Source organism: Saimiri boliviensis, chromosome 3 (assembly GCF_048565385.1).
Source record: "Saimiri boliviensis isolate mSaiBol1 chromosome 3, mSaiBol1.pri, whole genome shotgun sequence".
Lineage (NCBI taxonomy): Eukaryota > Metazoa > Chordata > Mammalia > Primates > Cebidae > Saimiri > Saimiri boliviensis.
This window is the reverse complement of record NC_133451.1, coordinates 163,733,388-163,758,274: the sequence shown is the minus strand read 5'-3', so window position 1 is coordinate 163,758,274 and position 24,887 is coordinate 163,733,388. Positions and strand designations below refer to the sequence as shown.

General features: G+C 36.1%; 1 protein-coding gene across 2 annotated transcripts in view; it reads right to left on the bottom strand.

Moving 5' to 3' along the window:
* The window catches only part of ANKRD50 (ankyrin repeat domain containing 50), a 50,375-nt gene extending 25,923 nt beyond the window's left edge, over positions 1-24,452 (bottom strand). Inside the window, exons 1-2 of one of the 2 annotated variants that reach the window (XM_003936244.4) lie at positions 24,170-24,452; positions 21,738-23,001 (exon numbers count right to left, since the gene is read on the bottom strand). In XM_003936244.4, coding sequence (XP_003936293.1) covers positions 21,738-22,249 — 512 coding nt within the window. In that variant the 5' untranslated portion in view covers positions 22,250-23,001; positions 24,170-24,452. Of the gene's footprint in view, positions 1-21,737; positions 23,002-23,455; positions 23,779-24,169 lie in introns of those variants that run through there. The other variant, XM_074396931.1, reaches the window with a different exon arrangement.
* Between the last annotated feature and the right edge of the window lie 435 nt (positions 24,453-24,887).

Genomic DNA, 24,887 nt, shown 5'->3' with positions numbered 1-24,887 from the left:
CAGCTTGCTGACTATAGGTCTTAGGATTTCTTAGCCCCAAAATTGTGTGAGCCAAATATATTATTATATATATAAATATATGAATATATTTTATAAATATATTTATAAATATCAATATCTAAATATATTATATTTATATAAATATCTAAACATATTTATATAAATATATAAATATGACATATTTATATATTTAGCTTTATAAATATATATAAGTATACAAATAAATATATAAATATATATAGAGGGAGAGATATATCTATCTCTCCCTCTATATATATAGATTTATATATTAATTATATATTTGTATTAATTACACATTAATTATATGTTATAATTTATATATTAATATATATTAATATATTTATTTATATATAATATATATAAAGAGAGAGAGAGAGAGAGAGAGAGATCTCTTCTGTTTCTCTAGAGGATCATAATACAGGGCTTACTACAAAAATTTTCCTTTATATAGGTTACTTATACCTACAAAACATTTATTTATATCTTCCAATCCATTTTTGCTGTATTAGTGTATTCTTACCATACTTCAAAGTACTAGGTAAAAGTCTGTGTATGATTTTTTTGGTTGGGGCTCTAGAAAGAAGCAAATTAAACTGCTACCAAAGGAAATGCTAGAGTTACACAAAAACAAATTAAAAATTAATGTGTCATTAAAAGAGGAGTACCTTTCAAATGCAGGGACATTTGCAATATGCCAAAATGTGGCCAAAACTGCTACTGTCACTCAGGAATAACAATGAGGACTCAACATCTTTCTTTGACTAATATAAAACTAGAGAAATATTTATATGTCATATCTGAAATCCCAGCTTCCAGAAAAAATGGCAACACACAATTGCCTCATTTCCTATACTCTTGATAACTGATCTTCTCTTAAGATTAAGGTGCATTACATAAATTATCACCTAACCTTTGAGGAGAGGGAGCACATCTTCTGAGAAAAGTCTTTTGGAATATTTATAACAGGTTCATTTTCATGTCAGTAAGATCATTCCCCAAAAAATGTACACTTCCAACTAAGAACCTAGACAAAATAGATACTAAAAATATGACAGTACAATAATCAGTTATTTAAAATAAATAGCATTATCATTACAAATTAAAGCATTACCTTAAAAAATTAAAAGAAGACCATGCATGGTTTACTGTAATTAACTGCTCTAGGCATTAACATCTCCCCACTCTTGGGATGCTGTTAAATCATTCTTATAATTTTTAATAAAATAATACTACCAGAACACTCTACTGTAAGTTTGGGGTGAACAGTACAGTTATATTTCTTTAAGGCCACTGACCTGTGAGAGAGAGCAAGACCAAGTATAGAAAGAAGAAAAAATCAATTGTGATTCATGTACACCAAACAAATTTGTATTTTTCAGATACACTGTTTGACTCACTTATACTTTCTATTGAATAGTATAGGCATAAATTAACTCAATAAATATAACATATTCTCCTTGTTATGGCCTTAAGAGTAAATGCTAGAGGAATATCAGGAAGAATAATCAAATAGGACTCAGAGAGGAATAAAAACCTAGGAAAGAGGACATCAAAGGATGCCCTCTTTCACCACTTCTATTCAATATAGTATTGGAAGTTCTAGCCAGAGCAATCAGGCAAGAAAAAGAAATAAAGTGTATTCAGTTAGGAAAAGAGGAAACCAACTTGTCTTTATTTGCAGATGACATGATTGTATATTTAGAAGACCCCATTGTCTTAACTCAAAATCTCCTTAAACAGATAAGCAACTTCAGCAAAGTCTCAGGATACAAAATCAATGTGCAGAAATTACAAGCATTCCTATACACCAACAACAAAGAGAGAGCCAAATCAAAAGTGAACTCCCATTCACAATTGTTACAAAGAGAATAAAATACCTAGGAATACAACTAACAAAGGATGTAAAGGACCTCATCAAGGAGAACTACAAACCATCACTCAATGAAATAAGAGAGGACAAAAACACATGGAAAAACATCCCAAGCTCATGCTTGGGAAGAATCAACATCATGAAAATGGCCATACTGCCCAAAGTAATTTATAGATTCAACGCTATCCCCATGAAGCTACCAATGATTTTCTTCGCAGAACCAGAAAAAACCACTTCAAACTTCATATGGAACCAAAGAGAGCCCACATAACCAAAACAATCCTAAGCAAAAAGAACAAAGCTGGAGGCATCACACTGCCTGACTTCAAACTATACTACAAGGCTATAGTAATCAAAACAGCATGGTACTGGTACCAAAACAGAAACATAGACCAATGGAACAGAATAGAGGCCTTGGAGGCAATGCCACACATCTACAACCATCTGATTTTTGAGAAACCTGACAAAAACAAGCAATGGGAAAAGGATTCCCTGTTTAATAAATGGTGGTGGGAAAACTGGCGAGCAGTGTGCAGAAAGCAGAAACTGGACCCCTTCCTAACACCTTACATTAAAATTAACTCCAGATGGATTAAAGATCTAAACATAAGACCTAACACCATAAAAACCCTAGAAGAAAACCTAGGCAAAACCATTCAGGACATAGGCATAGGCAAGGACTTCATGGCTAAAAAAATGGCAACAAAAGCAATGGCAACAAAAGCCAAAATAGACAAATGGGATCTAATTAAACTCCAGAGCTTATGTACAGCAAAGGAAACAATCATTAGAGAGAACCAGCAACCAACAGAATGGGGAAAAATTTTTGCAATCTACCCATCTGACAAAGGGCTGATATCCAGAATCTACAAAGAACTACAACAGAATTACAAGAAAAAACAAAACAAAACAAAACAAAACCCATCCAAACATGGGCAAAGGATATGAACAGACATTTTACAAAAGAAGACACTGATGAGGCCAAGAAACATATGAAAAAATGCTCATCATCACTGGTCATTAGAGAAATGCAAATAAAAACCATATTGAGATACCATCTCACACAAGTTAGCATGGCAATTATTAAAAAATCTGGAGACAACAGATGCTGGAGAGGATGTGGAGAAATAGGAACACTTTTACACTGTTGGTGAGAGTATAAATTAGTTCAACCATTAAGACAGTGGGGTGATTCCTCAAGGACCTAGAACTAGAAATATCATTTGACCGAGCAATCCCATTACTGGGTATATACCCAAGGAATTATAAATTGTTCTATAATAAAGACACATGCACACCTATGTTCACTGCAGCACCGTTTACAATAGCAAAAACCTAGAACCAACCCAAATGTCCATCATTGATAGACTGGATAAAAAAAATGTGGCACATATACACCATGGAATACTATGCAGCGATAAAAAACGTTGAGTTTGTGACCTTCATAGGGACATGGATGAATCTGGAAACCATCATTCTCAGCAAACTGACACAAGAACAGAAAATCAAACACCGTTTGTTATCACTCATAGGTGGGTGTTGAACAATTAGAAAACGTGGACACAGGGAGAGGAGCATCACACACTGCAGACAGTGGGAGGGGCTAGGGTAGGGACAGCAGGGCTGGAGAGGAATGAGGGGAGAAATACCAGTACAGGTGATACCACCTTGCCATGTATGTGCCTATGCAACAATCCTGCATACTGCACATGTACCCTAGAACCTAAAGTACAGTTAAAAAACAAACAAAACAAAAAAACTAGAATAGAAGAAATAGAGAAAGAGGCTCCATGGTTTGAATTATAAATGGAGCAGCAATTCCCCACTTTCTGTTACGATTCAGAATATTATCACGTTATTCTGCACTTGTTTTGTTATCCATTGGTTTTAAAAAAGAAGAATACTTACATATTTAACTCTCTGAAGATACTAAAGTTCAAGAAATTATTTCTTTGGGTTATGATCAGTGTAACATTAGTGACACAAAGTTTGTAGAAGGGATTTCCCATTTCTGCTCTAAACAATACACTTAAACGTACTGATGTCTCATGTAATTCTCTCCCCCTGGCCCTTTATAAGTCTCCTACAAATAGTACAATATAAATGAAAAATAAACTTTTCTCTAGGAAAAACTGTGTGCCTCTAGTGAAAGGTCCTAAAATGACAGCAGAAGAGAAAACTAATGTAATAGCAATCCAAAATTACTGATCACTGATTTCTACTTGAAAGCAGTACACAAGTTGAACATTCCTCTTCCAAAAATCTGAAATCCAAATCCAAAATGCTCCAAAGTCTGATGCTTTTTGATCACTGACATAACACAAGTGGAAAATTCCATACCTCACGTCATGGGACAAGCTGAAGTCAAAACACAGGCACGTCACACACAGTTTATTTGTATTCCCAAGGGAAAAATAAAATTATCTTCAGGCTATATGTATAAAGTATGGATGAGACATAAATGAGTTTCATGTTTAGACTTAGGTCCCATTCCCAAGATCTCTCATTATGTATATGAGAATATTCCAAAATTACAAATACGTATATCCCGATCTGAGACATTCCAATCCCATACATTTTGGATAAGGGATATTCAACCTGTATTAGTTCAAGATGCTCTGTATTCAGAAGCAGATAATGAATCAAAACTCTCAAGTACTAAACACTCAACATAAAGACACTGAAATACATATTTGGAAGGTGACTAAATTGGTAGATATTTTAAAGCAATTTTGCTTTCTGGAGGGAGGTAATGATTGGGGGGATGTAATGTATTTGTCTTTTAAATCAGAAACATGTGTAATGTATGTTGATAAATTTTCTTCCTCAGGAAGTCAAGCTAAATATAAAAATGGAAATAAACATAATCATCCTGCTATGTTTAAATGTTTGAGTCCCACCCAAAATTCACGTTAAAATCCTAACCTCCAAGGTGATGGTGTAAGAGGCAAGGCCTGCAGAAGGCAATTAAGTCATGAGGGCAAAAACTTCATGAAAGTGATTAATGTTCTGTAAGAGACTCCAGAAAGCTAGCTCATCCCTTTTTTTTCTGAGAGACGAAGTCTCGCTCTGTCACCAGGCTGGAGTGCAGTGGCATGATCTCAGTTCACTGCAACCTCTGCTATCCAGGTTCAAGCAATTCTCCTGCCTCAGCCTCCCGAGTAGCTGGGACTACAGCCACACGCCATCACGCCCAGCTAATTTTTGTATTTTTAGTAGAGACAGGGTTTTACAATGTTGGCCAGGATGGTCTTGATCTCTTGAACTTGTAATGCACCCACCTTGGCCTCCCAAAGTGCTGAGATTATAGGCATGAGCCACCATGCCTGGCAGCTCATCCCTTTTATACCGTGTGATGACACAACACAGCAAGGTGTCATCTACAAACAAAAAGGACGTGACCAGACTTCAAATCTGCACATATCTTGAACTTGGACTTTCCAGCATCCAGAATAACAAGAAATAAATTCTGTTGCTTACAAGCTACCTAGTCTATTGCATTTTGTTATAGCAGCCTGTATGGACTAAGACACAAGCTGACATTTATGCCTAGACTATGTAGAAGCACAATCTCTACGGATTTACCCATTTATCCCTCACCCAAATTCTGTAAATTAAGATACTAATATCACTTCCATTTCACTGATGAAGAAACAAGGGTTTCGAGGGTAAGTACCTTGCTAAGTGAGACAACTCATAAATGGCAGAAGAAGAAACAGAATTCTATTCATTTCGAAGTTCCTCTTCTTGATTACTGTGTTAAATTGCTTCTGAAAATATCAAAGAGTATAAGATAGAGCATTGAGGCCCAATATTAAACATAAAAGTTATTAAAACTTGGCTAAACAAGGCAAGTGATGCTAACTTTTCAGCAATTGAATTAGCTGAAAATATTTTTCTGGAAGAAATAATATTGTAACTTTTAAGGTCTTCTAACTGAATATGCTACTTTTCAAATTTCACTTTCTTGAGGGTATTAAAAATTCCTGTTTGTTTGCTACAAATCCTTTACTAAAAATCACTTATCTCAATATTGAAATTCCAGAAAACTCAATCAATGGCAGGTGTTTGCAAAAATCTGGATCTGTAGTTAATTACCTATTATGTATTAGAATACTTTTTCTGTAAATATGAAGCTTGCTCTCACAAGTTTCATTTTATTCGGTTACCCCTTCTACTATGCTAAATGCAGAATTATGATTTTAACCATAAATATCCTCCAATTTAATCCTTTTCAATTGTAAGTATCCATATTTTTTTCTTCATTTATTACCAGTTACCTTGATATTTATGGGATTAAAAAACTTAAATTATATGTAAGATTAGCAATTTATCCATTCTGAATTCTGAAGCCTAAAATCTCATTACTACCTAGAAGGTAAACTCTAAATGTATAATGTGTTGATGCTAAATTTCACCAAATAGTACTGAGATGTGTTTTGATGCTAAATTTCACCTAGAACCTAAACTTTCTAAAATAGGTGGGGTGTACACGCTGACACATCGCCTATCACTTTATTAAATAAATGATTAAATTCGTACAAAAAGCCAGGTATTAAAAATGTTTTTATATAAGACGAGAAGTAGAAAAAGTAAAACACTAACAATTATTACTCAATATAGCTTGTCTTATTTTGGGAAAACAAACCTAGACCTTCCTTTCTTAGGAACAAAATTATCCATCCAATAAAGTAAAGAAAGTAGAAGAGAAAAAAAACAAACAAACAGGCAATATAATTAATACTTCTAATCAGGGAACAAATATTATCTATGTATTTACCAGGATAAAAAACTAGTAAGTAAAATTGATAAATGAAATGAGTTCAGGAGTTTGGCCAAAATTCAGAATACAATTGTCTCTGAATTTTGGACTAAGGTGTAGTAATTTCATGCTTTTATGAACTGTCCCCCCTTTGTTAAAACATAGCAGGAAAATATGGAATTCTAAATAAAAAGTAAAATATAGCCATTCGAGAATAAGATAAACATTTCAAAGTATCAGAAATGGAAAAGAAGTGTAAGAAGACAAAATCTCTAGTTTGCCAAGGAAGTATTCAAGGCAACCTGCAGATTTGCTGATGGAAGTAAAGGGAATACAAATTCTCCCACTTCCAGCAACAGAACTACTCAGGCTCACTGTTTGGAACAAGGAGCTAGAGCTAGGGCATACCCTATTAATAATGAAAGAAAGACAAAACAAAAAGCACTGCTGACTACCACCCAGGGCTATGGCTTTTAAGAAGCAGCAGGGACCACATAAAGTTAGCCTCAATAAAGACAGGAACTAAACCTAAAAAGATCACGGGTCGGTGACTGAATTTCCAAAATCGCTAGTATCAGCTTGGAGTAGAGACTTTGTATCTCAATTTTTAGCCCTCATTTAGATCATACTGGGGATGGGGAATGATGGAGGCAATCAATAGCAAAATTAGACAGCAGGACGGGCAAAGAGGTAGAAATGATAATGGAGAGGAGATCCAAAAAAGAGAGTGAAAAAAATTATAAAACTTATAATGCTTAGAAACAGAACAACAACTTCAATGATCAGAATAAGAATATGTATTCATATCCAAATTAATTTATAAAACTGCCACAGAATTAAAAGAAAATGTATTTATAATAAGTATAAAATTAATTTTTTAAAAGAAATTATTTAGCAAAGATATTAATCTAATAAAATTGGAAAGAGCCAGAGAAATCTTGTTTATAGGAACTTCTGCCAGATAAAATGTAGTAGGAGGTGGCAGCAGCCCAAAACTTCCATTACAAGAACTAGAAAAAAAAAATGAATAAATTACAAAATTTATCTTTTTCAAGATATGAGAGGGCTTGTTGAAGCAAGAAGATAAGATGAATTAGAATTTCAGAGGATAGGAGCTCTTCCAAAGTGAGCAAAAGAATGACCTGCTAATGTCTTCTCAGGGGTTATTTGCTTATTTGCTAAGCCTTTACTGATTTTAGTTACAGACTAAGAATCAGGTTTGGCTCACCCTCAGGGACTCTACCAGGAGAACCAAACCAGCAAGGCTTTCAAAGGGTCAGTTATATTCCTTTTATAAAGCAAAGTGCCAACATGTAGTGTCCCGAACAGGAGGCTGAATGTCCTCAAGGTACATTTACTTATATTCTGAGTCATGCTTAAAAAGTTGGGGAACTAGGCTAACTGCATCTAAAAGCCAACGTGAAATCTCTCATAGTCAGTATGTTGGAAACAATATTCTGCTAAAGGCAAGGTGCTTGCTTTAAACACGTAACTCAGAAGATTTTCAAGAATTTGAAGGTATGAAGGGCAGGAAGCTAAAGAGCTAAACGTAATTTCTTATGTTGGTGGGAAGAACTGAATTACCAAGGGTCTTCAGAGCTAAAAAGACTCTTCTGAGTCTCCAACCAAAAGCTTAAGAGAACCACATAAAAATAATAGAAATAAACCAGGGGTCTTAATAATATTATAAAAAAATACAAGCCCAGCTTAATGACTGACTGCATCAGCCCCCTCACCCTATCGGTCCAAGGTTTTCTTGTTGTTGTTATTTTGTTTTAATTAGAAAGCCTATTCTGATAAAAGATATCACCTGGAAATTTATAATCATTTAACACACACTTAGACATAAAAAATAAAAAATTATTAAACAGTAAAAAGTCAGGAATATAGATTGATAATCTAGAGAAAACAAAAATAATTGATGCAGACCAAGGAATAATATAAATACTTTTGCTAGTATAAACTATCGATGACTAATATGTTAAAGAAAGTAGAGCAGATGGATAAAAATAGATAAAAGAATTATAATTTTGAAATGTAACCTATAAAAAGAAATAAAATTCCATTCTAGAACTAAAAAAAATACAATATTTGACACTAGAAACTCTGAATGTATTCAACACCATTCTTATTAGAACAGAAGACAGGATTAGAAATTCAAAACAAGTTGATAGAAAATATCCAAACTGAAGCACAGAGAAAAAAAAGAAAAAGAGAAAACAGAAAAATATTAAAAAGATGTGTGGAACACTGTTAAAAGGAACAACATATATGTAATTGTGGTCTCCAAAGAAAAAGAATGCATCAAATAAAAACAATTAATAAACTGGAGGCACTATAGACTAAGGCTTTTCCAAACTTAGGAAAAGCCTCAATCCACAGATTTAAGAAACTCAATAAATATAAAATATAAAAACACCCAGAAACCACATTTTGGCACATCATGCCAGAAATCCAAAGACAGAAAACCTTAAAGGGAACCAGAGAAAAAAGGCATTTTTTCTCTAAAGAAGGAAAAATAACACTTCAAGAAGCTTTCAACACAAACTAAAAAAGATTTGCAAAAAATGAAAAACAATGCCATTCTCTTAAGTTTTTTTTTGGTCTGAGACAACATATTCTTTTATCAAAATTTTATTTATATTAACATGTAATGAATTCATTATTAAATACATGAATATAGATATATTTAAAATTTATCCGTTTAAATTTCAAATATAGCAAACAAATTTTAATAGCTATAACTGACATAAAAGTGGAGGACCTCAATTTTTCATACCCCACATCTAATATGTCAGATGAATCTTGAAACATAAATTAGGATACACTTTTCACTTGCAATGATACTTCACCAAATCAAATCCAAGCACCACTGTCTCTCACTTCAATTACTGTACTAGTACTTAGTGGTTTCCTTAGAAGGATAAATTGCTATTTACTAAAAAGGAGAAGACTAAGGGAGCAGCAAAATGCAGGCTGGAAGTCAGATGTCTAATTCTGAACATGTTCAACATTAGAAACCTACACAAAGAAGTTGAGTAAGCAGTTAAGATTTATAGGTCTAAATTCAGAGAAGAGGTGCTGGCTGCGTAAATAATACTGGGTCCACTTGATATACTTGAGATATACTTGATAATTAAGACCATTAACGAGCTTTATATAAGAAGCAAATGCAAACAAAGAAAAGAGATCCAAGATTTGAACCCTGATGTATTTCAAGATCAAAGGCTGGTGCAATGGTTGAGTGTTCCTGCCAAAACTCATGTTGGAAGCTTAATTCTCAGTAGAGCAATGTTTAGAGGTGGTCCCTTTAGGAGGTGAATAAGTTATTAAGGTAGATTAATATGTTTCTCTTAAGATTAGATTAGATCTCCAGGGAATGGATTAGTTCCCAAGAAAGCAGGTGAGTTATGAAGTGAGGTTGCCTCTAGTGCTAAGTCTCTTGGCATGCGCCTGCTTCCCCTTCCACTTCTCTGCCATGCTGTCACACAGCACAAGGCCCTCATCAGAAGCCAAGCAGGTATCAGTACCATGCTCTTGGATTTTCCAGCAACCAGACTCATGAGGCAAACAAACCTCTTTTCTTTAAAAATTACTCAGCCTCAGGTATTCTGTTATAGAAACACTAAATGGACTAACATGATTGGTAAGATATGAAGAAAAAGTCGCTAGTATTGTTAAGAGGAGAGAACAAAGTCAGAAAGTGAAGAAAGTATTGCTAGAAGTGGGGTGGGGTGGGCAGTAGGAGATAAGTCATGTCAAGTATTTTAGCTCTGTTGAGGAGTGAGCATTGGGTTTAGCAATATGGAGGTTTCGGAATACTGGTGGAGTAGAAAATAAAGCTTGATTATACTCTAACAGGATCATGAATGCATGAAAGAAGAATAGTAAATATGGGCAGAATTTTTTGAAGCATTTGCTGTAAAGGGGAGCAGTGAAGTTGAGTAGTAGATAAAGAATGATGCAGGTTGAGGGAGTGTTTTAAAAAGGGAACTAGTACATGATATTTGAATAATGATGAGAAAGTGTAAAGTGCTATAAATATGTCATTGAGTAGGTGAGATGGGGTGGGATCTGGTAAATAAGTGAATGGAAAAGGAGCACCGATGGTTTAACCGTAATTAGCGTATAGATCCATACTCTATATCCCTAGTTAATGTCAGGTAGACTATATAGATGTAAATGCAGGAGGGTTAGAATAGTAGATGTTCCAGTGAATGTGTAGATGTTCTCTTCTAAATATATATACGTGTGTATGTATATGCTATTTATTTAAATACTTTTTATTATATAGGAAGCCAATTTACTAGCTAAGAGTAAGGGCTGGGAGGTATTCGAGGTTGAAAAGTGGGAAGTGTGAAATGGTCAACTAGGTGAGCAAAAGAATGGATGGTTACTGTTTCTCAGAGTGTGATATGGGAACCCTAGGAACGTATGAGAACTTTTCCAGGAGTCTGTGACGTCAAAATTATTTTCAAAGAAATACTAATACAATATTAGCTCATTTCACTCTCATTTACTTCTGAAGGTAAGGGGGAGCTTCCAGGGGCTACATGATGTGAGGTATTGTAAGAGACTAAATGCACAAACAGTGCAATTGGGATTTTTGTTAGGATTATATTGAAGCTATAGGTTAACTTGTGGGAATTGGCCTCTTTACAATATCGAATCCTCTAATCCATAAAAATGATATATTCCTCCAGTTACTTAATTTTTTTTCAGTTTTTCTTAATGTTTTGGTTTCCAGTGTACAGATTGAACACATCTTTGATTAGATTTACCACCAGGTATTTGGCTTATTTTGTGCTACTGTAAAAGAAAATTGTCTGTAAATGCATTAAAGAAATTGACAACTGTTGCTAAAGAATAAAAAAATGTACAAAACTAGAGTCTGTAACAAGTATGTGTGTATACCCATATATCTCTTCTTATGTTCACACTACATAGATTTCATAAAAAGGAAATACCCAAGAAGGGTCATCTATGGGGTATGTGTGTGAGTAAAGTAGATTTCAATTCGAAAGGATACTCAGGGCCTTTATATGTGGATTATTTGTTCTTTAAAACATGACAGAAAACTCAGATTAGAAGCAGATATGACCAAAAAAAAAAAAAAATGAGTAGGTACATGTATGTTTGCTTTCCTGTTTACTTTCCATCTCACTGAAACGCTTTAGGGGATGAAAACAATCTAACATTTCTCCCATAAATTGCTTTCTTATAAGGATTTCTTCTCCTTTGGGGCTGTTAATTTTTTTCTTTCAATTCCTGTGACTTTTATTGTTTGTGAGCTGTGTCCCTCTCAGCGGCAACTTAACCAATATATCAATTGAGATTGAATTCAAAATTTTTGTCTCCTTTCCAAATAAATATTAACTTTGATAGTCTCAGAAAGAATAACAGCTATTCCACAGTTGAAACTTTGATTTATAGAAGAGAGGCAAAAGGTGACCTCCTATGACTCTCATCAAATAACATAAATCTACTGCTATTCAAAAGATTTTCCATTTGATAAAAATTAATTTCAACATATACAATAACCAAAATACTGGTTTAAAACTAATCCTTTTCATCTATAACTATATAATCAACATACATAAATTGTTCTACAAAAAACAACTATGGACTACTTAAAAATCGAATATGGCTAAAGCAATAAAAATTATCAGTGTGAATAAAATTATAATGTTAAGTTAAAATATAAATAGTTATTCATTAATTCAAGAAATAATTTCTAAGTTCTTATGGTATAATAAGTCTTGGATACAAAGAGGAAAAGAAAGGCAAATACTCTGTTCATGCCAATAGATGGGCAGAAAGTCAAAAGAAATGAATGAACAAATAGTTCCAGATCATGAAAGAATACTGAAAATTAAGAATAAAGACAACTAAATGGGGTGATGTGATTTAAGACAATGACTGGGTAGGGGACTTCTAAAGACTCAGTGAATAAGGAACGCTCTCTGAGGAGGTAACATTAAAGATAGTACCTAAGTGATAACAGGGCGAGTAGCCATACAAAAACGTGCTGGCTGGAACATGGCCTATTTTAGAATATAATAAGGACAATGTCGATGAAGAACCATGTGGAAAGAGAAAGTGTACAGGATAAGGTCAAAGGCTAGGCAAGGGGTAGACCATGTAGAGCTTAGGTTTTATTCTAAACATAGTAAGAAGCTATTGGCAGATTTTAAACAGGGAAGTAACACGATCTGGTAACTTTGCTTTGTGAAAATAAGAGCAACAACAATAGCAACAACAAGAGAGGTTAGGAATCTAGTGCTGTAGTAGTTCAGGCAGTAGAAAATGGGAGTAGTACTGATAGAGAGAGAGAGAGGTGGAGGTATTTGTTTTATCTTGGAGACAGGACCAAAGTATCTGGTGGACTGAATGTAGACAACAAATGAAACTGATGAATCAATGGTGACTCCTATATTTTTGATAAAAATTAATGACTTCCCATTTTAAATATTTAATTTTTGTATCGTTAGCTATTTTCACAATACTGGTATATCATAAACACCCCAAAACTCTGTGGCTTAAGATAACAATCATTTTAGCTTTCTTCTGCATCTGTGTTCTTGTTGATCTACTCTACGGTTGGAGACAAGTCGCAGGTTGGGTCCCATCTGCTCCACAGCTCTCTCATGTTCCTTGGATCAGTGTTAGCAAGATCTTGTCCTTCTCATTGTGGTGGAGAAACACAAGAAGACAAGCTCAACTTCAAGCTTCTGTTTGGGTCATGTCTGTTAACAATCCACTGGCCAAAGCAAATCTTAACGGCGGAGCCAGAATTAAAAGACAAAGAAGTACACTTTTCCTCTTGTGAAAAGACCTGCAATATCTTAGGACAAAGACCACAATAAGATAGAGGTACAAAGAATAGAGCCAACAATAGAGACAAATGAGACAACTGTAAAAGGCTACCAGTTTCTGGAAAGCTCCAAATCATTTTTCAAGATAACTATGAGGAACATGTAATTCTTCTTAATACTGAGTTTTATTAAGCAATTAAATAAACATTTTCAAACTCAATTTTATCATTAAAGACTACATTTAGGTAAACATGTGCACAGTAGAAAGAAAATGGCATTAGAAATATTTCTGAGATTAGGTTAGCATAATAGATATGGGTTTGAAATTTGAAACAATGAAAATTATATGGTCAAAGACACTACTAAAACAACTAGAGGGTAAAGACAGGCAACCAATTGGAATACACTTCAAAGACATTTGTTGATTTGTTTGTTTATAGAGATTGGGTCTCACTGTGTTACCAGGCTGGTCTTAGATTCCTAGGTTCAAGCAATCCTTCCACTTTAGCCTCCCACAGGTATGAGCTAACACAACCAGCCAAAGAGATTTTTAAATATAAAAAAAAGGATTTAGTTATCTTATTTCATAAAAATCAGGCTGGGCGCAGTGGCTCAAACCTGTAATCCCAGCACTTTGGGAGGCCGAGGCGGGTGGATCACGAGGTCAAGAGATTGAGACCATCCTGGTAAACATGGTGAAACCCCATCCTACTAAAAATACAAAAAAAAAAATTAGCTGGGTATGGTGGTACGTGCCTGTAATCCCAGCTACTCAGGAAGCTGAGGCAGGAGAATTGCCTGAACCTGGGAGGCAGAGGTTGCGGTGAGCCGAGATCGCGCCATTGCAATCCAGCCTGGGTAACAAGAGCGAAACTCCGTCTCAAAAAAAAAAAAAAAAAAAAAAAAAAAACAAACTATTTTACTTCACAAAATTAAAATTTAAAAAGGCAAAATTGCTAAAAACGAAGACCTAAAAGCAAACTGCAAAAAAAATCATATCCTTAACATACATCAAACAAAAGTTTCATATCTCTACTGTTCATGTAAAGCTTTTACTAAATGCTAAAAATTGGAATGTTCTCATTTGTCCGTATCTCCTATAAGCTTTAATATGTCTCATACACTTAAAAATAATTATTGAAAGAATGAATGAGCACAGTGCACTCTGTTGAACTTATAGAAATATATGTTAGATGAGGCATAATCAAATTATTAAAAGTTTCTAAAACTAAGCAGAGAAATTTGAATTTGTTATGTGGGTTATCACAAGCTCAACGAATGTCCTAAAGAAAATACTGTTTTACTATGGTTAGTTAGACAACTATGAGAAAAATGAATCAAGTAGATCAACTAGAATGGGTGAATAAAAATTGTAGAGTAGGGTAAATGAATTCGAGGACTATCCCAAGAAAAAGATGAAATATTTTAGACTAGAATATTATGACAGAAGATAGTCAAAGAAAACTCTAGAATTCTGCCTAGGACAGTGCTTCTCAAAGCACTCTAATGCGCACAGGATTCACTTAGGGATCTCATTAAAAGGCAGATTCTGATTCCCTAGACCTGAGAGTCTGCATTGCTAACAACCTCCCAGGGGACGCTAATATCAATGATCCTAAGATTACATTTTTATTAGCAGAAAAGAGCCTATGAAATAAGAATCATTATAGAACTTAGATAAGGAGTCAGTTTTCCCAGATTTCTAGATAATAATCAAGCTTCCTATTACATGCTTTCTTATCATCCTATTTCTTCCTTCTTATCACTTACCAAAGGTGTTTTCTTAACAGGTATTTGTGTGATTATTTATTCAATGTATTTTCCCTCACGTAATTTAGTGTTCTGCTTGGCTCACCACTTTAGCCCTAACAGTACATATCTGGCACATAGTTGACACTGAATACTTGTTTAAGAAATGAATAAATCATCAACGAATAGAAATGCTTCAAGAGAAGCTAGTTTAAGCATACGTTAGTGAGGGACTACCAAGTGAAAGGATATCTATTGATCAGAATGATGATAAGGCTGTTGAAGCAGATTTGACTGCTATCTTATTAGCAATTGCTATCTTATTAGCAATCAAATCTGCGTCAACAGCTTTATCTATGCATTGGTAGCCATGTAAGTAAACAAATTAATTGAAGGCATATGTATAAAGAGAGAAGATCTAAGCTTGTGAGGAAAACACCCAGAGAGAACCCAGAGGAAGGTCCACCAAAGAATAGAGTCAGTGGGAGATTCTAAAAGGAAAAAAGTGCAAATAATAATAATAATAAATCTCTAAAGTACATCATTTAAAGGCTAAATGCAAATTGAGCAATAAGTTCACAGGCAATAATGCAAAAACATCTTTCTGTAAATGTGTAGAGATGAACGTTAGATTTCAGTAAGCTAATTAGAAACTGATAGGAAAGAGGAAGGGAAATTAATAGGGAAGAAGAAGCAGCACTTGTAGATACAGACTCTAGACAGTATGAGAGCAAATTTTGGGAGTGATAAAGAATAGAGTGTTTTTCTCCAGAGGAATAAAAAACATATTTGTCTTTGAAAATGAGTAGGAGCCAGGCTGGCATATGTAAACACATGAACTGGTCCTGGTATAGAATAATAGAACATGGTAAAGACTGAATCAAATTAGAGCATGTATGGCTCATATAAAAACATCAGCTGACTCAAAGGAATGAGAGCCCAGTATTGTCAAAATTTCCAGGTGTGTTTTTTTTCCAAGAAAAAGCAAAAATCTGAATATATATGTGAAATTTACTGAATTGGGAAAAAAAGAAACATACTCAACTTGTAGGGCACCACTTTACTCTCTTTGATCTAAAAGGATTCTGAGTTATCAAACAAATTAGATTGCAGAAAAGAACTAAGAGCGTAGCTGACTTCAAAGGTCTAAGTATGCAACAGGAGCAATATTTAGTGGTGTACATTAAAGCAGAAGTGACTAGAGGCTGAGGACTGGTTCAGCAAATGATAGAGTATCAGGAACCAAAGGAAGCAGCATTTAGATTGAAGTATTAAAAAAACGGCCAATCTAGGGTAAAAAGAAAAGATTTTCAGAAGGGAAAGTGGGATCTGAATAAACAGAAGTTTATAACTTGAAGTAGAAAGGGTATAGTTAAACGTTGGAAACAATGGACCATTCAGTGAAAGATGATGGTCTTTAGACTAAAAGACAAACATGTAAACATCTGATTATGAAATTATATTGATATATTTATTTTATTTAAAGTTTGAATAGTAATGATACTTTAGAAGGATCTTTTAATTTGACAGTACTTAAGAATGGATAATGACAGTTATCTTAAATAGCACTAGTTATACAATATTGATCATGAATGTAATATATTTTGCCTTGAAAACATACAAGTGAGGGTAAGAAGGAGGCACACATTCCAGCCCCCTTCTGTTCTTGGCCCCTTTGTTGAGTGTGCCAAAAATGCCTGGAGCCAGTTGAGACAGGATATAGATATCTGGCCACTTAAAACTATCTGGACTAATGCCATATTAATACATGCTAAAGAACAGACAGCAGGTTAATAAATTAATAATCACTCTGCCAGTCTTGTCTGCATTTAAAGCTTACCTAAATCATGTAACATTTCAATTTGCTTTCTTATTCAAGAGAAATATGCCTATCACACATATTCTAGACAGGCAAGTACCATTATGCACTCATTCAAAAGACAGTCATTTAACAATTACTATATGCAAAGTGCCATACAAAGCACTATGGCAAATATAAAAAATTCATCAGTCATGGATCAGAAATTCGTATGCCAAGAAGAAGCATATGCCTAATAGGGAAGATAACAAAAGATACATGCATAAATAACTACAACACAAGCTAAAAAGCTAAACCCTAGATATAAGTGAAGATCCATAAATGCTCCTGGAGGAGATAACTAGAAAGAACATCCAAACATTCAAAGATTCCCATTTGACATACAAAACAAATGTCAGCATTTGGTCTCCGAGTTTGCATTCTTTTTCTAACAAAGTATACTGCCTTTAACCATTAGCATAAATTTTCTATAAACTTTCAAAACTTACACATCCTTCTAAATCTGCAAAACGATTTTTCTGTTCAAAGTCCAGAAAGGAGTTTCTGGTTGAATGAAATAACTATCTTCTAAACCAGCCACAAAACCTAATGCTACTACCCTCCACCCTCATACGCTTAGATGCTTGAGCCTTTTGTCAAAAATAATTGTAATTTGTTTTACAATTATTAGGGCTACTAGGAGTCCACCTGTAACACTAACTCTAGAAAAGATACATTCAATGCAAAATATACAAAGATTTGCACTAAAGGCCTAAAATGGGAGGCAAAATTAAAGAAATCAGCCTTTGGTTCTCAAAGTAAGTAAAAATATAATCATCAACTTAGTTTCAGAAATGTGGAAATAAAATATTGTAAACAAATTAAAAATAGCATTGTATTGTAACCAGTTAAGAAAAAAAAAATTTGAAAAAGATATCAATGTGTCTTCACATCCTTTCCTTTAGCAAATTGCAAAATTCTATCAATGTTTAAATGTTCATGTGTTTCATAAATACTATAACAAGTATTTACTCTGATGGTTACTTCTTTTTATAGGAATAAGATAAATATTAATGTTAGAATTTAAGCTCCATGAAGGCAGAATTCTGCCTGTTCACCATTTAGTCATACTGTTTCATATATTACATATTCTATCTACTATCACCAGACATAAAAAAATTTAAAGGAAGCTAGGAAGTAAACTGAAGAAAAGATAAGTGGATTAAAAAAGCATACTTTGTAAGTAAATCACTTCTCTGCAATTTCTCCAGCTTTGTGAATCTGCAAATAACTAAAATTTTTCATTATCAACCTTCTATAACTATTAAATTGTTTCACATATGAATACAGATGCTCCTTAACCGATGATGAGATTATACACTGATAAATCCATTGTATGTTGAAAATATCTTAAGTAAAAAATGTGTCTAATAACTTTCAGCCCACCAAACATCATAGCTTAACCTACCTTACCTTAAGCATGCTCAAAATACTTACATTAGTCTACACTTGAGCAAAACCATCTAACACCAAGCTTATCTTATAATGAAGTGTTGACTATCTCATGTAATTTATTGAATACTGTATTGAAAGCTAAAAAGAGAGCAGTTGTATGGATACTCAAAGTAAGGTTTCTACTAAATGTATATTGCTTTCTCACCATCCTAAAGTCAAAGAATCCTAAGTTGAACTATCACAAACTGGGAAAATTCTGTATATGAAAGCATCAATATTATCAAAAATTTAAAGGTTAAAAAGTAATAATACAAAAGCTGGTTCTGGATTTAGTTTTTGTCAAAAGCAATAAATAAATATTTCACTGCTATTTGCTTACATTTATATTTAATCTCCTGTCATGTTATAATTAGCTTACTTCATTTCTATTTCCCTCAAAATATTATAACTCTTTGGAAACAATGGTTTTCTGCCCATTTTCCACCTGTTTAATTATATCTATCTATGCCTAAATAAAATACATTCCTATTATAATTCTCAAATGGATTTAAGAAATCTGTCAATCACTAATAGAACCTACAATATCAGTAGGACAAGGTTCTACTAATAGAACCTTGAATTATTTGTCCAAATGTAGAGGCCTAGATTATCTAATATCACAGACAAAACAAAAATACATCTTTTTAACTTCAAATTGTGCTCTCAGGTTTGCATGTAAATATATCTGTATTACAGCTTCATGGTTTTAACAAAAATGTGTCTCTATCAATGATCAAAAAGAGTGTTCCAATACCATAGTTACCTAATTAATACCATGATCAATTACTGTAATGAATAAGAAAGAAAGTGACACAGGTTTTAGAAAAATCCAGTAAGAAATCAGTGAAGAGCACCAAAATGGTCCAAGTAGAAAGACTAAGCCTTCTCTTTTATTAAAGTGGAGACTAGGAATGCAAAGTGATTGGCTCTTTCTATAAATCGGAGAGGCAGGACTGATATGGTTTTTACACACAGCTCTAATTGCTTCTTCCTCTTCAATTAGTTAATAACTGAGAATCACACCAGAAAAAGAAAAAACGAAAGGAACAATTGAATAAAAGAATTATTTTTCAGGAAAATCTTTGATAGCATAGAGAAAGCTATGCTTAGGATCAAAATATATCAAAAATATAGTAATCAGACATGATTTTAAAATATTGAACATTTGGGTATTAGAAATTTACATATGAATTCCAATAAATTATAAATTACATACTTTGGTTACATTCGATTAAGTTCATCTCAGACTAAGCTGTTTGAAAGTTATTGGTAGGTGCCAATAAATCTAAATAGCTTATGAGATTATCACAAAGAAATGAAAATTCAGCTCTGTCACTAGTATCTTCAGAAAAAGAAGGGGAAAAGAGTTGCTTATGTACAGACTTTAATTCTATTAAAAAGTATAGTTTTATATTAAAGAATACATTATTCTATACAGTGATTTCATATTGAATACTCTTCATCAAACCTCGCATCTCACACGACACAGGTATCAACTAATAGATTTTCTCATTAATTAAAGAATGATACAACAGTTTTAACACTTACTTTGATGGCTAACAACAAAAGATAATAGATTTGCCTTGAGTTTAATTGCACTACATGTACACGTTAAAGAGTCTTCAGGAATATCACACCTCTCAAAGACATGTCCCTTTGGTTGACTTTAATAAACTCCTCCCATATTTGAATTCTGTACCACCCATAATTCTCATTCTAGAATACCACTCCCTCTATGGGTAACCTGAAAATCCACACTCAAACCACACTGTGACACAACTTCCGTTCTCCAGCTTTGACACATAAAACTTTCTAAACCTCTCCTCTTCCCATCAAGTCCTCCTAAGAATTTCTAAGATTATTCACACACACACACACACACACACACACACACACACACACACACAGACCCTCTTAAAATCTCAGCCCTGCCACTTACGGGTCTGTAAACTTGGACAATTTATTTAGGCTCTCTGTACCTCAATTTCCTCATCTATAAAATGGGAGTAGTAACTATCTCACAGGATTATTATGAGGATTAAATGATCTAATATTTGTAAAGTACTCAGAATCATGATTGAAACATTCTGCTTACTGTAATTACTATTAAATATTTTCAATATTATTTCCCAAATTTATAGATTTCACCCCATTAGATTTGAGACTATTATAAAAACAAACATCACTCTATTCAGAGCAGTTCAAATCTCTCCTAGAAACACACTCACACAGAAGAGAGCCCCACCACCAACACACAAACACGCACACACGCGCGTGCACACACACACACACACAAACACACACACCTCCAGTGCACAGTATACCAGAATCTTTGGAGAACAAACTTTTGCCTGCTAAGAATGTTATTAGAGAAGAGAAAAAGCTTATAGCAAAATGGGTAATTCAAGCAGAACTGAGGCACAAACTAACAATTTGCCTGCCGCTTTTACAAAGAGCAGAGGCATGATATGCAAAAAAATATATTTTCAAGGAATTAAGTTTTCTTGAACAGATTTGAATCTGAAACCACTCTGAAAAGCAACTTGCTCACTTCTTAGACCAATCCATTTACCATGAAAAAAAGCTTTGCTGAAGTTAGGAGAAAACACTTTCTTTGTACCACCAACTAAAAGTAAAAGTAGTAAGATGATCCCAAATTTTCACTATTTTATAAATTCACATACTTCAAAATATCAAAATATCACTCGGCTTTTCAATTAATAAGGGAATAAATCCCAAAACTCATTAACAAATTTTCTTCAGATTCTCAATGGTCAATAATCTCTTTTAAGGAAAACCTTTCTTATTTAAAGAAATACTACTACTGTAAGAAAAAAAAAAGATACTACATGCTATACTGATAACTACTCTAGATTCAGCTCCATGTATAGTTTTCCCTTTGAAAATGTAACCTATTTCCAGACAGCTAAATGTGCTTCTCTACCCTAAGAATAAATTTCTCTTACCATTTATAGGTAATATAAGTAACATATTGTTGTTAAGTAAAATCGAGATACACTTTTAATCCATATGCTGTGCGATACGAAAACCTAAATTTTACTTCCTTTGATATTCAAAGTAAGCAGGTATATTCATAACTTCAGATTAAGGCCAAATGTATAGCACCAGTAAAAGTACCCTACAAAGTTAAAAAAACAAAAACTTACAACTAAAAATTAATTCAATTTCAGCATAGACATCTGAACACCATGACATTTTTATTGTTACCTTTTAAATGCTTCTGCTGGGTTTCTCTCGCACTCGCCAGGCTGTAAGAGGCTTTGGACTGCTGGATCCCTTAGCTTGTCTTCATATCCTGGGAGTTGTCCACTGCGGCAGATCTGGGATACTAGACCTCTAATAAACCCTCCAACACACAAAGTGTCAGAGTCCTGGGCTTTGCAGAAATGAAAGGCCAAAACTTGGCGATGTAAACCTCTCTGCAAACTTGTTGGTGAACTTGGCCATAAGAGTTCGGTACACAGGGCCGTCTTGCCACTGCCAGGCCCTCCTACCAACAACACACCCCAGGCAGCTCCCTTTCCAGAGACACCACTAGCATTATTCCCAGAATTCATTACAAGTGATGGTGCATTGACAGCACTATTGCAGCAGTTACTTTTCTCCTGGAGGCAATGCTGAAGCTTGTGGAAAACCCACTCCCTACAGTAAAATTGCTTCCCTTGCAGTAAACTGGTTTGAGCCATTTTGCAGACTTTCTCTTCCCAAGGATTAGTCATAATAGGCTTTTAATCTTCATTTGCTAGAGTCTGGATACATCAACACAGGTTTTTCCATCCATTATGACACAGGATGCATATTAAGTTGACTGAATGACAGAGTAACTAAAAAAATTCAACAACCACAGAGTTCCTTTGTCACCAGAACATGCATGACTTTATTTGGTTCCGTATTCTTGATTAATAGTCTATACATTAGTTTAGTTGTTGAACTGAGAGAGAAATGCCTGATTCCACAGCTCAGCAACACTTTTCCTATATCTTAATGAGTCACATAACTCCATGGTTATGACCGGAGTTTATGTGATTGTGGATGTTTCAAGTACAGAGACGAGACAATACATCTGGAAAACTAAAGAAAAAATCAAATCTTTCAATTTGTACAAAATGCTTCTCCAGATTCCAACTGTTAATTCTGCATCTGACAATTAGATTCAGAAAAGAGGTCCATTGCATTAAATGCCATCAGAGAGATTACATTTATACGGTATGAGGTACAGAATGTAAGTAGCTCTGTATTTCTCGTTGAAGGATGATCACTCAGAGTACTAGATCTTGCCAGTTTCAGGCATCTGGGCAACTGCCAGGGTACTGTTTCAGATTATAGAGTCTCTTATGTGGCAGAAATGACAGACCTTCTTAATTCAAAGCATTCATAAAATGCATTTTTCAAGACACCAGATTCTTAAGGAACCTGTTCACAGGTTTCTTGGTTTTAAGACGTCCAGGTAATCAAAAATTTCCACAAGTAACTAAAATAAAACAAACAAACAAAAACCTCAGTGCAAAACATCATATGTTAAAAACTTATTAAGGTCAATAAAAGATGCAATTACCAGTTAACGTAATCTCAAAAATCCATGTACTTCACCTTTGGCACTTTCAAAAGTTAGACAAATGTCCCTGAAATAATCACATTCTCCTTTCTGCATTTTCCTTCCCCATTGTTACGCTTCCCAAACAGCCACATTTCAATCAAGTTACCCAAGATTTTTTCAACTTTACCATAGCAAGGGGTGGGGGAGACACTTTACGTACATACAGTCCTTATAACTCCAGCCAAAACACTCATTCCCAATAGACTGGTAGAACAGCGCCAGCTACGGAAGCTCTATTAACTTACACAGTCCAGTCAGTCAAGGACTGTCTACTACTCCCAGGCACATTTCTTTGTTGATAGTTTGCAAAAATCTAGGGGAAGATTACCGGGGTCGCAGCTGGATGGGAAACAGCTTAAAAAAAAAAAAATGAGTTCTTATACGAATGATAAATCAAACACAAGTAAAATGTGAATCCTCCCTTCCTCTGGGCCAAGGATGGAGGTCAGGGATAAAATCTACCACTCTGGCTGCAGAATAGGCTGCAAGGGAGAAATTCCTTCCAAGGCAGGAAAGGGATAAAGAGTAGAGTGCTCCGGTGCTAGTGGGTGTCTGCCCACAGGTCCGGCCTCCAGTTTCAGCTGACAGACAAAAGGAACTCCGGGATTCCCAGCGCAGGGAAGCACCTTGGGTTTGAACCTCCTCGAGGAGCCACAGGGGGGCCACCTCGGAGAGGCCACGAGCGAAGGTGCAGCCTCCACGCCGAGGTCTGCCATTCCCGAGGCTGGGAGCGCCTCTGCACCCCGCCCCGCCCCGCCCCGAGATAGGGGTGTGTCTTTTGAAGGGGGAGGGGGTGCCCGAGGTCCTTGCCAATCCCCGACGAGGGGTCGCCTCCCGGTCGGCTTCCGCCTCTGCGCTCCCACCCCGTACCCCGCTCCCGCTCCCATCCGGCCGACGGCAGAGGGAGGAAAGAGGGCAAATCTGGGGATCGAGGCCGGAGAGGGTGGGTGGTTGGGACTGAACCAAGCCCCGGCCTCAGCCTCCCAGCTTCCAAGCCGAGGGAGGAGCCTCACTTCCACCGCCGCTGCCGCCCCCCGGTTACCTCGGCCCTAGCTGCCTCCGTGGCCGCCGCCGCCGCTGCTGCGGACTCTCGGTCTCAAACACTTGCTTCGCTGAGAAGCCGCCGCCAGCAGCGCTCCCGCGACTCCAACAGCAGCCGCCTCCTCCGCCGGGTCCGGGGCACACTCCCAGCTCCGGATCCTCCTCTTGGCCCCCGGTGGCTGCCAGTTCCAGCTTTCCCAGCAGAATCAGTCGTGCTCGTTCCAACCCCCATCGGCCAACCGCCGCCGCCGCCGCCGCCGCCGCCGCCGTCAGGGCAGTGACTGTCTCCGGCAGCCCCCGGCCTGCCGGCTCCGCCCCGCCCCGCTCCGGGCCCCGCCCGCCTGGCCCAGGCCCCGCCCCCGCCTCGCCGCTCAGCCTTTCTTTACCCGCCGGCTCCGCCCCCGCGTTTCTCCCCTCCCCCACCGCGCCCGTCCGCAGCGGCCTGTGCCTGGGCGTGTGCGGGCGCCTGGGATCTGCTACCCGCGCTGCGGGGATACCCGTCACGGGGCGCTGTTGGGGCCCCGCCTTTCCTAGGGGAGGCGGAGAACGGGGCGGGGGCTGCGTTCTCACGTCCCCGTGCTCACGCGAGTCGTTGCCCCCACCCTCCCCGTCACCACTGGGCCCTGATCCTTCCTTTGTCTTCCAGGCCGGAGGGAATCGCCGGCTGTTGGGGCCGTATCTGCTCCTGGGAGGGGCAGTTGGGTAGGGGGAGATTGTCT